A 19,079-nucleotide genomic window follows, 5' to 3' on the forward strand; every position below is an offset into this window, starting at 1 on the left:
TTATAGTTTGTAATTTTCTTTTTAATTTTATATATATATATATATATATATATATATATATATAGCAATTTATACTGTAATATATATATATATATGACATTAATATTTTTCTGCATTATACAATCTCTTAAATCTTATCAATGTTATTATATATACACACACACATATATATATATATATATATATATATATACAGTATATATAAAAACTATATATATATATACATACATATACAGCATATGCTGTCAGTGAACCTGCTAAATGATGCACAGATGAGCTTCTTCCTTTGACCATTCAAACGTCCATTTCTCTGCTGCTGTCTTTCTGCGTTATTTATCTTTCGCTCATCTGAAATGCATCACTTCTGCACCATGTGTTATTCTATTACTTCCTCTTTCATCTCTGCATGGAATGTAATGCTTTTAGAATCAATGAGCTGTAACTCTTTTCTCATTGTGTGTGCTTCATTGGATTGCATTGCTATTGCGTGTGTGTATTTGTGTGTACACGCAGAGACCCTCCCCCCAATCAGAATGGCCCTGCGCTCCCCCTCCCCTCTCCCACTCTCTTCTCCCTCCATATGTGCGAGGAAGATGGTTGCAGCCAGCGTGGGCCTGTTTTTAATGTCGCACATCCTGCCGTGATCCTACCGGGAGCAAGAGGAGGAGAACAATCCTCCATCAGGTCAATTTCTCTCTTTCACTCACTCCCACGCTTTTACATGATGCTGCTCTCCAGTAATTACATTTGAATGTGATTTTGTCACCCAGTTCCTGTTTTTGGAGGAAGAGACCTGGAATCAGCCAGAGCAGAGAGGTGAATTACCCTTCATCCATCTATTTTACATCGTTTACCATGTTGAGATCAGGTTTTGTGCTCGTTTTCCTGTAGGCATTCACTTTCTTAGATGTTCTTTTGTGCATCATGTCATTTTTTTATCATTTGGCAATGCTTTGTGATATTTTAGGGTTAAAATTACTGTGGTTGTACTTCGTACCATGGTAACACCATGTTTTTTATGGACATGCTCCGGAATTCTTTGAAGTGTAATGTAAATGAATATGATGCACTTACAAAAAAGTACTAGTATTATATTAAAACGGTATCGCTTTACAATAAGGTTCAATCATAGTTAACTGCATTAGTTAACATAAACTAAGAAGTATAAAACATTTATTAATCTTAGTTAATGGTAATTTCAACATTTACTTATACATTATTAATATATGTTAATATTATTTAATGGACCTGAGAATGAACAGTTGTATTTTTATTAACATTAACAAAGAATAATAAGTTCTGTAACAAATGATTTTCTCTTTGTTTGTTAACTTAATGCATTAACTACCATTAACTAATACAGTAGTACCTTATTGTAAAGTGTTACCGTAAAAACTATGGTACATGATAGTATTAGTATTTTTCAAAGTACCATATTATTATCATATGATACAATCATTGTACCATTGGTACAGATATCAAAGGGTAACATTTCAAATAATAATGAGTAAAAACCGATTCTGTATAAAAAAAATATATAAAAAAAACTCAGTCTAGACAGCCAACATCAGGACCTTCAAAATCAAATATGGTTATGTCTTAAATGTGGTCTAAACTCTTAAAGACCAAATGAGTAAAATTAATTTACTCTCTCTCATGTCGTCCCAAACCTGTATGAATAACTTTCTTCTGTGAAACACAAAAGAAGATATTTTGAAGAATGTTGGTAAACCAAACTGCATCGGTTCCCTTTGACTTCCATTGTATGGACAACAAGCACATTGGAAGTCAATGTGAGCCAAACTGTTTTCCTACCAACATTCTTCAAAATATCTTCTTTTGTGTTTCGCAGAAGAAAGAAAGTCATACAGGTTTGGAACGACATGAGTGAGTACATGGTGAACTATCCCTTTAATATGGGTTGTTGTAGACATTAAGAATTTTTTAAGAATGTCACTGGAGTGCATAATATGTTGATTCTTTTGTCTTATATTAAACAGAAGCGAGTTTATTCGTGCCGCCGCTGTGTCCAGCATGCAGCATCACTCGCCTGAGGTGTCCCGTCTGTATCAGACCGAGTTCATCCGGAGCGCGCGGGCGGTGGGCGTGCTGTGGGCCATCTGTACGCTCTGCTTCGCTATCATCGAGGTGGTCATTCTCATCCAGCCGTCCTGGGTTGGCACTCGAGAGCTGCACTACCGCGGAGGCGGACCGGCCCCTCCGAGCGGGACGCTGGGCCTCTTTGAGGTCTGCATGGAGACTGACTGGCCCGTCCCAGAATGCCGTGGGTCTCTTCACACCCTGACCCCACTCCCAGCCTTCCAGTCTCCCGCTGTGCTGGTGTGCATGTCTCTCACCATGGTGTGGGCCAGCGTGGGCTGCCTGTGTCTGTTCCGCTTCTGCAATACAGCAACGGTCTATAAGATCTGTGCTTGGCTGCAGCTCACAGCAGGTGAGACGCTTCTTCAGGTCAAAGAAGTCTCTCAGGCTCACCAAGGCAGTAAAAACTGGAATATATTGAGATATTACCATTTAAAAGAACTGGGATCTCTCTGGATATATTTTACATTTTCAGCATCATAACTCCAGTCTTCAGTGTCACATGATCCTTCAGAAATCATTCTAAAATACTGATTTGATGCTCAAGAAACATTTCTGATTGTTTTTGTGCTGCTTAATATTTTTGTGGAAAGTGTTGCATTTGTAAAATTAGGTTTAGATAAACACGAGATAAAACATTTATATAAAATAGAAATCTTCTTTAACATTATAAATGTCTGTCACTTCTAGCTGAATAGAAATATTAAATCTTACGGATATATATATATATATATATAAATCAAATTTAATTTCTTGGTATAAAAAGAAGCCTGTTTTAGGACCATTAAGTTGTTTTGCATTGTGACACTATTTTCATGACAATCAAGCAATTAATTTTCCCTCAAACAGTCATTGTAATGCAATCACACATTTTTCCTCTTTTGTATTTTTTGTACTCATTCTCATTAAAATAATGAATGAATGGTTTCACAAGGAGGTAGCAACTTCTGTGAGATAGATAGATAGATAGATAGATAGATAGATAGATAGATAGATAGATAGATAGATAGATAGATAGATAGATAGATAGATAGATCGATCCTATCTATTTTTTTTAATCCTATCCTATCGATTTCCTCTAAAGAGCTCATATAATATATTTTTAAAGCAGTTTTTTGTCTGAAGGTTCCTCATGTTATTCAGGGGTTTTTTTGCACCAAAAACATCAAAATTCATTTTCTCATGACCCTTACTTATGATTTATGACCCTGAGAGTTAAACATGCTGTTTTTGCTATTGTACCTTTAAGACTTCTGAAGGATGTAAATGAGCTTGTTTATGATTGGCTAACCTCTTTGCATGTTAAATGAGGCTCTGGGGTCACAGGCTGTAGGTTTGCTGTCGAGTCCTATATAGTTTGCGCTGCCATCCTTCAATAACAGCCTCTTTGCAGAGCTATATTACATTGAGAATATCTCCACACTGAAATGTGGCCTTCTTGACTGGAAATCTGATCTATATGTTAAGTAGCACATTCTCTCTCTCTCTCTCTCTCTCTCTCTCTCTCTCTCTCTCTCCCCCCCCCAGGCTTCTGTTTGGCCCTGGCGTGTGTGTTGTTCCCAGACTCATGGGCGTGTGCTGAGATGCAGGCGCTGTGCGGGGAGCGTGTGAGTAGTTTCTCCCCAGGGAACTGCTCCGTTCACTGGGCGTACATACTGGCCATGCTGGGGGTCCTGGATGCCGGCATACTTTCCATGCTGGCGTTTGTATTAGGAAACCGCCAAGATGCCCTGCTGCCAGAAAATGCCAAGGATGGTGATGGTAAATGGAAAATCAATTCATGATTTACAGCCCATTTTAAGAGAGTTTAGTTAGCATGATTTTTAAACTAAATTATAAAAAAAACATTCTCAATTAATATATATATATATATATATATATATATATAAATGTGTGTGTGTGTGTGTGTGTATATATATATATATATATATATATATATATATATATATATCCATACAAATATAAATGTGTTTTATGCTTTTTTTTACTTCATTATTATTATTATTATTATTATTATTGTTAAATGAAACTAAAATATTACAAAATATTAACAATCGTTTCTGTTACTTGAAATAAAACTGATATTAAATAAAACAATAAATTCAAAATACAAACTAATTCAACATATTAATAAATATTATAATAGTATATAAATGATTTAAAAAAAAAAAATATATATATATATATATATATAATATGCCAATATAAAACATATATATATTATATATTAATATATTATATAATTAACATGTATATATATATATAATATAATATTCTAACATATATTCATATTAATAAATGTTGGCAAATTATTTTTCTTTTAATACAGACATACAAAAAACTGACTTTCCTTTTGATTGTGATACTGTGGTAATAAGGTGATATGGGGAGCTGTACGTCTTGCTTTCTTAATTTACTAAATTCTTAAAATGTACTAAATGTAAGCCTATTCATTATCATGTTATCCTCTACATCCAGATGTTTCAGTCATGCTGTTTTCTCCTCTCTCCTCAGTGACTGGCTTGTTACTGGCAGCATGAAAGAGGCCCGAACCAGAAACTGCTGGTAAGACTGGAATCTAGTTTTTTTTTTTAATGAACACTAGCATTCACCCTCTCTCTTCTCTCTTCTGCAGCTCACATCACTGTTCTTTCTCACCCTCTCAGGTGGCCGTTTCATCACGTCGTTTCATCACGTTTGTCACTCTCGACAAATAATGATGACATGAAACGTCGTCATCATCCTGTGAAGTCAGCTTACATAACCTGTCTGCGTAGAAACAGTCACCTGGCAACTGTATCCGAGTCCTTTCTCCCCTGGCGGAGGAACATTAGTCTGATCTAATAATGGTGGCTTCAAATAGAGAAGAGGAAAGGTTATTTTCTTTAGTGCATTTCTATTTGAGTTATAGTCCAAGTCTAACAGACAAAATGAATGTTGTTTCCAATTACATGATGTTTGATGTTTGGTTCTGTGTTCTGGACATTTCTTGTGCATGAATTAAAGATGAGATCTGAAGATGTAGTCACAGTTTCAGTGTTATAATTCAGTCATACATTAGATTAGGGTCCAATTCTCACTATTAACTACGACTTTTGCCTCAATAAAGAATTAATGTTAGTAAATTAGTTGTTAAGTTTATTAAGGTATTGAGATGTAGAATATGGTCATGCGGAATAAGGCATCAATATGTGCTTTATAACAATAAACAGTCAATATCCTAGTAATATGCATGCTAATAAGCAAGAGGTTAATAGTGAGAATTGGACCCTAAATTAAAGTGTTACCTGTTATTCTATATATCTGTTTAATTAGTTTTATTGTTGACCTATTTATTTTCTTAATGCATGCTTTGGTCTATACAGATACACACACACACATATATATATATACACTGCCCGGCCCTGAAAAAAGTCACTGCTTGGATTTAAATAGGCAAATAGTCTATTTGCCTATTTAAAGATTGGATCATTATTGCTGTGATTATTATGTTTCTATGGAAATGTCATAATATGGTAGTAAAGTCAACTGCAACTTCTGTTTTATGCCGACTTTAAAACTACATGCCGTCTGAATCGTCTTCACCCACCGTTTATACATACGTAAGTTCTTTAGTCGTCACTTTGTTGTGCTTGTGTGATTTTATTAAGCCAATGCATTAAATGTTAAATGTGATGTAATTTCTAATCCACTTCCAGTTTAAAAGCAATGCAAAGTTCTAAACAAACTGTTGGTGTTCACATACACTTTATTAGCACGTACAGTGATTTTTGTTGTTTGACAAAACTTGCAGTGCAGAGATATGTATTTTTGTACAAGATTTTATGACCGCACAAATATCGAAAAGCGTTTATATACTCAGAGCACTATACTCATATTCCTTCACAAATTCATATAGTCAGATTACAAACCCAGAGGGCATGAAAGTTGGGACAGTGGTTAGTTATTATCAGACATAGTGTTTCAAAGCCAAGCCAAGGAGGACAAAAAACATTTCATCAAGCTCGGATAGGATGCAAATGACATTAAGATGACACACCACTGTAACAGCCAATCAGAGAAAGAGAGGACAGGAAACTCACTGTTTGACATTTAGACGAGCCTAAACACACATAGTGCTGCTTATTGCTGTATAAAGCAGCTGATCTGATGTGTTGTGCTGTTTAAACCTGTACCAGATATCTTCTGCAATAAATATAATATTTCAGAGATTTTTGTTTCTCAATCATTTGTTTCAAACAAAAAATGTTATTTCTAAAAGAACATACAATAGATGTAGTAGTAGATTTAGGTATGTCTTCCAACTTCCAACTGATCTGGTACTGTTACTGTAAATAAAAATTTAATTAATTTGTGAAATCAAATAAAAAAAGTGGAATGGACTGATTCTGGATTAAGCAGTTTCATAGGTTGATGTTCGGGTTTTGTTCTGTGCAGATTCATTGCTTTTTGGATGTAAATGTCTTTGTCACTTCTGTTCAAAAGTTTGGAGTTCTCAACAAGTCTGCAGTTATTTGATCAAAAATACAGTAAAAACTGTAATATTGTTAAATATTATTTCAATTTAAAATAACAATCTTTAGTTTTAATATGTTGTATTTTACACATGATGAACATCATATATTTTTGATATATTTATTCATGTGGAAAATGGTATATTTCATGTGGTTCTTAAGAAATCTTTCTAATAAGCTGAAACAAGAAACATTTCTTATTATCAATGTTGAAAACAGTTATTCAGTGAATAACTGAAAACGGTGTCGACGATGAATAGAAAATTCATAAGAACATCATTTATTTGAAATAGAAATCTTTTGTAACATTACTGTCACTTTTGATCAGTTTAATGCATCCCTGTTGAATACAAATATTAACTTATTGACCAAAAAATAAACCCCAAACTTTTAATGGTAGTGTATGTGTATGTAAATTAGATTTCACAATGTTTAAGTTGTGAATTATCAATGGACAGCTGTTTTATAGGCTAATTTATGTTCATTATTACAGGAAATATTCAATACAGCAACCTAGAAATGACTTTATTTTCCATATAGAGCCATATTAACAGCAGAAAGTACAATATGAGCTCTGTTGCTTGGCTTATAATCTGAAAATGGGGCAAAGAGGTTCTCCACACCCACAGACAGCTGTAGTAAAGCTCTGATACACAAGGATATATGGAACGTGATAGGAGCAGAACCGGCAAACGCTCCTTTAATCTGTGGAGTAGCTCAGGGATTCTGGGTTGCTGAGATGTAAATGGCCCTTAGAAACTCACATGAGAAACGTCACCTAAACGCACTCTTGCATGACCCTGGTCAAGCTGTGGTTTTGTTTTTAAGAACTGAGTGAGAGACCAGCAGCCTTATCTGGTTACCAACAGGTATTAAAAGGCCTGTACAATGTGGCAAGAAAGAAGGAAAACAAAAAGCATATTCCATAAGCTGTTATGTGTGTGGAATTTATTATAGTATAACATCGAAACAGAGTAACATCATATCAGAGTACCTTGGCAAGCAGGCCTGATTAGATTAGATTTAGGCAGATGACAATGAATGCTGGCGTATCTGTAAGCTCGCTCTGTCTGTCTAGATTTCCTTCTATTTCCCCTCCCCACATTTCCCTTGTTTTCCTCTGACTCTCACGTGCACTCTTCAGGCTGGCAGGTACTGGAGGATGTGCTGTGCGATCATGGCGGGGTCGAAGGTCAGGGCTCTGCGCTTGCGGCTGGTTTTTTTGGGGGGCGGCAGGTCAGTGTCTATGCGCTTCATTCTCTGCAGGCCGACATGTGGCGTTCTGTCGTCATCCTCGTCGTCATCGAGTCTTTTCACCCTCAGCAGTGACGCCTCCACCTGGGGGACGGGGGCGGAGTCTAGGGAGCGGCGGGAGCGTTTTAGGACGGGTCCTCCGGATCGCTCCACGGCGCTCAGGTCCCGTTTGGCACGCTGGTTTGAAGGGCCTCCCTGACTGCCACCCGATGCCAAGCCGGAGAGGATCTTCTCAACAAGATACCTTAACAATGCAAAGACAGAAATACTGTTGTTTGTTTGCTTAAAGTTAACATGAAATCAAAATATCAGCTTTCAAATTAATTTTAGTTCAATATTTGTAGCAATTTTGTTATGTGCTTTTGTCATTTAGTTTTAGTTTTTAAAATATTATTTAGTTTTACTTTTAGTTTGGGTTTTCATCTAATATTTATATTTTTTATTAATATTTCGAATTAGCTTTTTTGGTAACACTTTACAATAAGGTTCACTAGTAAACATTAGTTAATGTATTAACTAACATGAACCAACCATGAGCAATCCATTTGTTACTGTGTTTGTTAATCTTTGTTAACGTTACTTAATAAAAATACAGCTGTTCATTGTTAATTCATGTTAACTAATGTAGTTAACTAATGTTAACTAACAAACCTTATTGTAAAGTGTTACCGCTTTTCTTTTTTTTTTTACTATATTTTCAAGATTTATTTTATTTTTGTTACTATTGTTTATTTTTGTAACATTACTATTTATGTTTAATCTATTTTAGTTCATTTATTAATTTATTTATAATTTAATATTTTATTTTATTTCCAGCTAGTAACAATATATATGTTTCAACTTTATTTTAATGAACAAAATGTTTTGTAATAGTTTATAACCCTGACTCTGAGGCCTTGGTTTGGTTTCTGTTACCTAAGCATCTCTTGGTCTTTGTCCTGCTCTCTCTCTGGAATCCTGTTGGTTGTCGGAGCGAGTCCAGCCTGCATCAGTCTCTCCTGCTTGTAGCGGTTGAGTAGAGCCTGAGTAAGCTGAGGATCCAGAAGGCCCTGGGGCTTGGCCATGCTCACGGCCTGCTCGGTCTCATCGTAGTCCGGAGGGTACGGTGCCTGGAAATCCCCCTCATCCTCCTCATCTTCCTCTGGTTTGCCCTGTCCGTTGTTCTGTGCTTGGTTAAGGAGACGCAGCATTGATGCCAGATAAGCTGCTTCTTGTTCCCGCCTCTGGTCGTTCTCCACCAAGCGCTGGAGGGCCTGTCCTAGACCTTGAGCTCTCAGGACCTCTGGCTGGTAGTACAGATCATTGCTCCGACTCTTGAAGTCGGCAGCTGGATAAGCCATCATCTGGGCCTCGTAGGGCACTGAATCCCGCAGGTCTCTTCGGAGACGCACTCCTCCTGCCTGGCTGTCAAAGCTGCGACCTCCGCCACGCATGGCAGAGAGAGGCTGAGAAACAGAGGGAGGAAGACAAACCCAACAGCTGATTGGTGAAAAATGTCTTCTGTTTCCATGTTAAAGCAATATAAACAACACATTTTAGTACAGAGAACTTTTATTTACATGCATTGCACTCTTAAATACCATTTTTGTAAAGCTACAGTATATTAGCTTACACACACACACACACACACACACACACACACACACACACACACACAGGCCCTATATACTAATAAACGCACACATACACACACGCATATCATTTTTCATTATTTTTTTTAATACATTTTTAAATCTGCCTAACCAATCTTTATCATGTTTCCCATATTTTAAAACCTATAACGAACAACAAAAAAATATATATATATATTTTTAAATACAAAGCATAAAATTACACTACGTTTTTCTTTAGTACGCGGCACGTTTTTATCACTGAAGGAACGATTGTTCAATTCGAATTTTAGGACAGGTGGCTTAAAAAAAAAAAAACGCTTCTACTTACTAAACTGGCCAATCAGAATGAATATTCAAATGACGCCAATCAGTTTTCAAATGACGCCCATTCAAGCCAATCAGCTTTCAGTATCACTTTTCGTTTGAATCAGAGCCGTTGAAAAACTTTTATTAGGTTAGAGATGAACAACTCCAGGTGAAGAAGAGAAACATCGAAACAAGTGAGGCTGAACGACAGAGAGTCTGCACATTGGTAAGTAGATGGAAGATGGAATGGGGCTCTCCATTCATAAATGTTTATGTTTACAATGGTCTACTCTGTATATGGCGCCGCAAGATTAGTTCCGTTGGCTGGTGACATGTCTTTGGTGGGCGGGGTTTTGGTTTAGCCAGCGGTAAATTTGTGAAATTACATGAATTAAAAATGGATAAAGATGCTATAATTGATTTCAGTCATTTTGGCAGTTTCAGCTAAACTTTATTTTTATTTTGGTTAGGGCTTGATATTAACACCCGCCAAATTAGGGTGGATTTCAGCAATGACATGTAATGTTAATGCAGTCACTCTTATAGCTAGGCTATAGCCACTTTGGCGGGTTGAAATTGATAAACTATACATTTTTGGAATTGTAGTCTTTTAAAAAGGCATCTGAAATAATAAACTAAGTGCAATATATCGATTTTCTGAAATATCTGAAACGCTTTCCAATACTAATTTTACGCTCTCTCGACACACAAATCTCTCCTCACTCACTCGTTTCTTTTGCTCCGGATGAATATTGTTGGTGTTACAGGCCTTGAATTTCAGGTGGGATTACGCGTATTGCGCATAATTTTACTCATTACATCAAATAATGTAAAAATGCCGGTCTTGTCGTTGGTTTCTTTATGTGGTTTTTACATCAAAAACATGAGACCTTGTCTAACACTGCCCTTTAGTGGGAGTTGATGTAATAGCATTAATAAACACAGACCTAATTATTTCAATAGCCTATATGCACAAGCATATACTACAGGTCTTGGCAAGTATTTACTTAAACACAGTCAGGTATGTTTTAAGTAGGCTAAATGTAAACAGTTGAGAAAGAAAACGCATATGTAACAGTATAATGGATCCGTGTGTCAGGTCTTAAAGACCCACTGAAGTGCCTACGGCGGAGTCTTGAACGGCATCACTGGCGGCCATCTTGTCACAGGCAGGCTTTCTGGCGGGCTCTGTGGTACCTGATGTAAGGTGAGTGATCAGCACAAATACTCTTATCTCGCTGAAATCTTGACGGATTTACAAACGGTTTGTTTTTTTACAGACATTATTAACGTGGTTATAATTCCGACTGCTTGAACATTATTACATAATTATTCATATGTATGCAGTGTTATAACTACATCTCTGACGTTTATAACAAACCAAACCTTTTGAAAATCGGTAGAAAATTGAGCAAGTTATGGTTATTAAAAAGTACATGCAGCATTAAAACACAATGTTACGAGTGAGCGAGCTGCCTGTGGCAAGATGGCCGCCACGTGCGGACGTCGACCTCCATTAACCAGCAGCGCGCACGAGACATCTAGCTTTTATTATATGATATCTATGGATGCATTGACATAATTTCCACTGAAACAGAAAGCTAAGGCGGGACATATTGAATGGCTCCTCCCCCTTTTCAAATAGCCAATAGCATTAAGTTTTCCTCACAGACTGCGAGTCATACTCGACAGCACCATGGAAACGAATCTGAGCGCTGATACATTGGATTCAATAGTAACGTTAGAGGTGTGAATAAATTCTAGCCATTTCATTCTGTAAACGGAACCCATAATGCTCCGTGACGTGACAACGGTAGTGATGTCCGGTTCGTGAACGAATCGTTCTTTTGAACTGGTTCTTTTTTTGAACCGGTTGAACCAATTCAGCAAATCGGACTGAATCGTTCAAAACAGAGTCAGCGCTGATCCAGTTTTCCAAAGTTACTCACTTTCGCACGTGCCTGACAGTCACTCCAACTCGAAATAAACAATATCCCGGAGTATGTAGGCTTGTTCGACTTGAACCGGCGCTGCACAGACCGATCGGTGAATGACACCAAAGTACCGCGAGAGCGAATATAGAGTTGACGGCTCCTTATGGAAATTTTGGAAAACCTCTAACCACAGTGGCTGGTGAGCAAAAAGGCTAATGTCAAGCTCTGATTGTTAAATCAACAAGTAAAAAACAACAACAAAGTTTGTACTATAGTGACTGAAATCGCTTACATCATCTATAGCAATAATGATGGAATGGGGCTCAGCATTCATATAGTATAGCCTACATTTTTGGTCTATGACAGTAAATTTGTGATGCATATTTGTTTGGGTATGAAATTGAATTAATTAAAAATAGTTATAGATGATCTAAGCGATTTCAGCTGCTTTTTTATTTCATTATTTGTAACTTTTATTTAATTTTTTTTTTTTTTAATTTAGAGGAAATGACCAAATTGACTGAAATCATCTATAACAGATTTTGAATTAATGCAATTAAATGTTGTATTGTTAATAATTTAATGCAATTTAATAATGTAATTGAATCTTATTTAGCAATTAATATATTCAGAGGACAATTTGTATGATGAATGGCAGTAGGGTAGAATATCATGTTAAATTTGTTCATTCTGAAGTACATCTGCCTTTGAGAGCACAGAAACACACACCTCCCTCTTCAATGTGACACTTTACATACTAATCATTCATGCATTCGTCACAGTTCGCCACATTTCATTCAGAGGAAGCATTAGTAAGCACGTTTTCCTCTCCTCTCTTCTGTTCTCATCCTCACACTTCTCTCCATCCACAGTGAATCAGGCATTCAATTACACTTGCACACTATTGAGAAGAAAAGAAAGCTGCTTTTCAAGAAGCTGAAATCACTGTAGTGTGCAAAGCAAGCACATTCTGACAGTATGAGTAACCAGCTCTTCTTCAGCGTATATTAGTTCTGTCACTGGCTCTGATGATCTATGTCAACCATTACTGACAGGAGACCTGCGATTCAGCTGTGATTGATTGTCTAGAGAGCCTTAAATCTGTTTCTCTATTCATGTTAGCCACTGAACAGCTCAGCTCAGCTCAAGCCTAAGGTTAGAAACGAAGTGCTGAGTCATGACATTGCCTTCACCCTCTGTGTGCAGCGTAATTTGAAATCGCAAAGCGAGTGCTGAGAGACAACTAGCAGTGGTGTTTAAAAAATACCCTCTGTGCAAGATTTGTGTTATTGTAAATCATATTCTGCATCAGTTGTGTCAGAATGATAAATGAAACAGTTTCTGTGTTGAGTCAGTTCTTCAGTTTGAGCTTTGTGTGGTATTTCAGGGCTGTTATGATTCATAATAAATGAGGCAGATAGTGACGTATGAAACTAAAGGAACAGGATTCCTCTGGCCGCTGATGTGCGAGTGTATTTGATGACTCACTCTGGCGCATTATGACGTCTGTCCCGCCCCTGACGTGTGTGTGTGTGTGTGTGTGGGTGGTGGGAAGATCTTGTTGTCCATGAGTTCAAGTGGTGTTCCTTACCATCTGCTCTACGCCGCATTACTGCACCAATGGAGAGATTTCTAACATGAACAACTTTCTGCAAAGTTACAAACACCCTCTGCTAGTTAAACTCCCGCAGACTCCAGCCAAAGTGCGTCACATCAGTTTTCAGTTGTGTGTCATTGTAAAATGTACTAGATATTATTAATATTAATAGTGTAACAAACTGTTTACATTAAAACATTTTACAGTACAGTTTAAGTGTAAGCCAGTCAGTGTTATTACTGTTAACTAAAACTATTAAAAATAATTTTCAGTAATTGAAATAAAATAACATAAATATTAGAATTAGAAATTTAAAAATACTAATATTATTAACACTAGTGCTGTCAAATTGATTAATTGCATCTAACATAAGTCTGCAATAAAACATGATTGCTGTTTGTGTACACACACACACACACACACACACACACACACACACACACACACACACACATATATATATACATTTTCAAACTTTTATGTTAGGTGTGATTAACCGATTTGACAGCACTAATTATTACTAATAATAATTACTTAAAAACTAAAGCTGAAATAAAAATAAAATAAAGCTAAATAGAAATATAAAAACAAACAAACTAATAAAAATAACAAAAGTACATTATAAAATTACGATAACTTAAACTAAAATTAAAATGAAAACTGAAAATTTAAAAACTTAAATTAAAATATTAATAAATACTATTTTTTTATATATATATATTAGGGCTTTGACTCCGAACTTCGTTATTCGAATATAATTTGAATATTTAAAAAAATAATGATATTCTTACGAATATTAGGCAGCTTTTAATATTCGAACCTGTTATGGGCATTATTTTTTGTAAATGTGTTTGCTTGTAAACGTTGTTTTCAATTTAGATTCCGAGGCTTTTTCACGCCTGATGAAGTTGTGAATCGCGAGCTCATTAGCAAGACTATTATTAGTCATCTGGGCTCCTGTAGGTGACGTTAGCGTCCTGGTTAGCGCGTATTTTGTATACCAAAACAATGGCCTCGCCAACGCCTACAACAACCACGCCTGACGAGGAGTTCGAAATCTACACTCCTGACAATTTGAAAAGCAACGTGTGGCGCTACTTTGAGTTACCAAAGAAACAGGGAAAAATCACGAGTAAGGACAAAGTCCATTTAAAAAATAAAAAAAAATAGTCGTGACTGTGTTTTTCTTCTATCTATCTATCTGTCTATCTATCTATCTATCTATCTATCTATCTATCTATCTATCTATCTATCTATCTGTCTATCTATTTATCTATTTATCTATCTGTCTATCTATCTATATATAGTGCAGCTTAAAAACAAAACAAAAACGTTTTTCAGTCATTAATTTTTCTTTTTCTTTTAAAAAATCAGTTATGCCACATGAAGCATAAGCATTTTTACAGTATAGGCCTAGATGGATAGTATGAATTAGGGATGGGACGATTACCGGTTTCACTATAAACCACGATAAAATGTACTGACGGTTAGTAATATCGTTTAAAATTTAATTATCATTAAAACCGTGTTTGATTATCGCGATTTTAGATCCTGTTCAGCCAGCAACAGTCTGATGCAGGCGCAGCGCACAATGTTTTTTTTTTTTTTTATTCAAGAAGGAATTGCGGAAGGCAGTGACCGTGCTCGGGAGTTTTTTCAGCATTTTAAACCAATTCTGAGGTGTGGTCATGGTCATATTTTGGCTTTAACAAAAGTCCGGAGGGAAACTTAATCGAGGATGGTCACCCTGTCAGCAGAACATGCACAAGAAAAAGTAGCTGCAATAGAAACACTTCAAATCTGCCGAGTCGTCTTGTGTGACCATTACCCACCGTTGTATATCGAACGCAAGGCAAGTTAACTTTGACCTCAATACCAAAACTACGTCTGGGAAATATTTGGGCATAAAATGTTGTTTTAAGTTGAACTATTTTATATCAATCACTTGAAATAAACGTGAAGCTCCCGCAAAGAAAAGTTCGCAGCAAGTGGCTTTGAGCCAAAGACGAACGAACAAGTTCAAACAAGACTATTAAGAGTGACATTTAAGGGATACTAATTTATATTTATTATACACTTATTACACCGATTTTTTTTTTTTTTTTTTTTACCACATAATTACGGGGACATTGAATTGAGATTAATCTTACCTGTTTATAAATCCATTATGTTCAGCGTACAAAACAATGATTCAGACAAGATGATCACAACAATATTATCAAACTATGTAAACAATAAATCAACTCTGATTTAATTTTCAATACAATTAAAAACGGAGACGCAAGACGGCAAGTTGTATTTGAATGAAACGAGAGAGCGCGTCCGTTGCGATACATGAGCCGTTTCTCAATACCAAGTACGCAAAGTTAGGACTTGAGTCCTTGGTAGTTCGGACTTGACAAGTTCGACTCAGGAGAACGAACTCCCTAGGACGGGAGGACGCAAGTCCGATAATTCTGAAATGGAACAGCGGCGTACTTGATAACGTCACTCAGCTCGCTCTGGCTACTCTGGTTATCTCTTTATGTATATCTAGGCTACAATTAAAACAAAATATGTTATAAACCACCACTCTGCCTCTTTTCATTTTCATTTAAAAAAATCTTAAACATAATGGCCACACAAATGTGGTTCAGGCAACGCAATTGATTAAATTCACTGCATATTTATAACAACACGAAATATAAAACACAACCCTGACTCTTGATGAATAAAAAAACATTATAATATTTATCATTAAAAATAACATTTAGCAAAAAGAGACAGGGTTGTGTCATTTTATTTTATTATATATGTACATGTGAAGAGAATGTAGGCTATAATAAAATATTTTATATGTTTTAAATATATAAAATAAAATGACATAACCTTTTTTTGTTAAATGTCAGTTTTAATGATCAATAATAACCATTATAAAAGTATAAGTAGCCTAAAAGGTATAAGAAGCTATACAATAATAAAGCAAACGATTCAGTCAAACAAAAGTCAGCTCTCTAGGCTACAACGTTAAAGTTAAATAGACTAAATAAAGCTATGAAACTTCACTTTGCCCTCAGCTTAACGTTTTGCCAGGGAACAAATTATAGATTAATGAGACAAATAAAATAAATAAATAAATAAATCGCCCGTTAGATATACACACAACGATTTTATATCTCATGTTAAACCACTAGACTAGAGACATCTGAGCCAGTGGCAAACGTTAGCAACACTAGCCGAGGAAAGGCTGTTCTCGGCAGGGTACATGAGCGCCGAGTGTCCGATTGCCTGGTTCTCACAACTCCGAAAACGTCAGATCAAATTTTCAAATAGGCGCTATCTTTATAAATAAACCAAAGATTTGATCTTTAAACAACTACATTCTCGCCTGAAATACTCTTACAACTACATTTCGTGACACAATTACAGCAGTATTTTTAAATTACGCGGGGTTTCTCCTCTGCTATTGACGCTTGATGGTTGGTGTGAGATGCATTCTGGGATACCTGGCTGTCTCAAGTTCGCACAAGTCACCTCTCGATGCATCCTCGGTAAAAGGGGCGGATCAAGAACACATCCGGGGATTTGAACTGGACTTGGCTAGATGTGAACTTTGAATTGGAACAGTACTTGGGCAGCGACTGATGACGTTTCAAAAGTACAGACAAGAACGCATATTGAGAAACGGCTATGGTGTAACGTCTGTCAGAGAGTTTGGATACTGCCCAGATGAAGAATACAAGACAGTGCAAATGAACTGGTAGTTCCACAAGACTTTTATAGATGTTTTCTCTTAAGCACACTCTTCACATACATGTCAAAGAGCGAATGTTAAAAGGGAAAAGAAAACACTCTAAAACACGCTACAAATCAAAGTGGAAGTAAACACATTATAATAAAACAACGGTCAGCAGTAGAGCGGTCATCTTCCTCTTTGCGCGAGCATTCTCACTCTCACTGTGCGTGCGCGCTCACATAAAAACAGCATGCATACAATAACGTACGCCATAGAAGAAGTTATCTTAAAGGCACATCAACATTCATGTCATGAACACTACTTAACACTAGGCGGCCGTTACAATGGATGTGCGCGGTGTTATAATGCGTTGCTATTGACGACCGTCATTATAAGGAAGGAAATGCCACATAATAGAATCTTGCTTTTAAAAGTGCATAGAGCTGCTTGTTTTATTTGTTGTTTGTCGATTTTCAAATATAAAACTTGTTGAAATGTCTTCAGTGTGATCATCAACTCTTTTTGAACACTTTCATCTCGTTTTAACAAAACCGTGATAATATTGATAATCGCGATAATTTTGGTCACTATAATCGTGATATAAAATTTTCATACCGTCCCATCCCTAGTATGAATGGATGGATGGATGTGAGAAAACTGAGTGTGCTCTTTGAAAGCTGTTGCCATGGCAGCGTTCCTCCTCCGCTCGGAGTGAAAGACTGGCTGTTTGTTCTGCTAATGAGATTGTGCTTCCTCTACTATTGATTTTGTCCTGTGTTGTCCTTCAGATACGGCCCATAATCCTTCACACATTTCCAAAATCACTGTGGCTTTCATATTCAGCTCTGTATCAGTGACGACTGCTGTCCGTGGTGCTGAAACCTGAGCGCACACGCTAATGAGTGCAACAGATGGCAAAACAAACTCTACTAGTTACTTTAATTCACAGCAGCTGCCCTCAGATCTCTCCAATGCATCAGTGCTGCAATACATTATCTAGAGATCCTAGAGACCAGAGACCAGTATACCACAGGCCCTATTGTTGCAAATAAGACTTGTTGTAACGCTAACACTTGTTATTGAATTAAATAGAATAATTCTATGTTTAAAATCTCTGAATAGACCTACATTTAGTTAATGACAAAATATAGTACAGTCCTGGTTTAATCAGCAATAGAGCAGAAGAATCAACAAATGCTGTCTCTCATCATAAAATAACATGGAGCTCTGTAATTGAACGATGCATGTAATATTTAATGTGATCTTGGGTTGTTTGCAAGAGCCTCCATTTCTGGACACTGCCTTTCAGAGAAATTTCCAGAATTTAATGAGGATTCTATTCGCCAGTAAAGCCCTGTTGATTATGTTCTGTTGTTGCCAGGCAATGATGATTTGTACGCCCTATTTCACGCAATCTGGCTCGAGTGATCTCGATCAGTTCAGCAGAAATGAACACGCAGCTAAGCGTAACATATAAAAAGCAACTAAATAGTACACAGTGTACTTTCCTATATTCACAATAATACATGTGCATACACATTTTCAAAATGAAATAGTAATGAAACGGAATGAAATCAGCATTTACCAGCCAATTCAAACCTTTATTCTAACTGCATAGAGGCAAAAAGGAAGAAAACATGCAGGTTAAAATGTAGCTATAGAGGAATCGGTCTCACCGAACACACATGATGAGGGTCTGGTGTGGTGTTTGCTTTACCTTTGCCTCTGGTGTGAGGATCTGGAACAGCGTCAGAGAGAGGAAAAGCAGAACAGAGTTGGTCAGAAGGCCCGACATCCTGAAGGAGAGAATGTAGCTGCCTCTGCAGTGAAGAGATACGCTGCCACTGAACACCAGCAGAGATAGACAGAGAGAGACAGAGGGAGGGAGGGAGGGAGAGAGGGAGAGAGGGGGAGGAGCTTCACTGTTACTCTGGAGAGAGATGCGAGAGAGACACTGTGTTCGTGATATGGCGTGTTACAGATGGTGAAAGATTTCTACTGCAGTACTGAGTTTAGTAATGAACATGTATGTAAATGGGTAACTAA

At 36.7% G+C, this 19,079-nt stretch overlaps 2 protein-coding genes across 2 annotated transcripts; one reads left to right on the forward strand and one right to left on the reverse strand.

Annotated features, from left to right (window-relative positions):
- Positions 1 to 548: 548 nt before the first annotated feature.
- lhfpl4b (LHFPL tetraspan subfamily member 4b) lies at positions 549 to 6,311 on the forward strand. The gene is made up of 6 exons (XM_084086403.1): positions 549 to 684; positions 771 to 816; positions 2,001 to 2,452; positions 3,628 to 3,861; positions 4,615 to 4,665; positions 4,767 to 6,311. The coding sequence occupies exons 3-5, from the start codon at positions 2,035 to 2,037 to the stop codon at positions 4,638 to 4,640; spliced, it is 678 nt and encodes a 225-aa protein (XP_083942529.1). The 5' UTR covers positions 549 to 684; positions 771 to 816; positions 2,001 to 2,034; the 3' UTR covers positions 4,641 to 4,665; positions 4,767 to 6,311.
- Positions 5,831 to 18,910, reverse strand: pcsk1nl (proprotein convertase subtilisin/kexin type 1 inhibitor, like). Its single transcript, XM_084086402.1, has 3 exons — positions 18,751 to 18,910; positions 8,784 to 9,313; positions 5,831 to 8,112 (listed from the first exon to the last, which is right to left on the reverse strand). The coding sequence occupies exons 1-3, from the start codon at positions 18,826 to 18,828 to the stop codon at positions 7,755 to 7,757; spliced, it is 966 nt and encodes a 321-aa protein (XP_083942528.1). The 5' UTR covers positions 18,829 to 18,910; the 3' UTR covers positions 5,831 to 7,754.
- Between the last annotated feature and the right edge of the window lie 169 nt (positions 18,911 to 19,079).

The sequence above is a fragment of the Abramis brama genome, assembly GCF_963993115.1.
Source record: "Abramis brama genome assembly, chromosome: 16".
Taxonomy (NCBI): Eukaryota; Metazoa; Chordata; class Actinopteri; order Cypriniformes; family Leuciscidae; genus Abramis; species Abramis brama.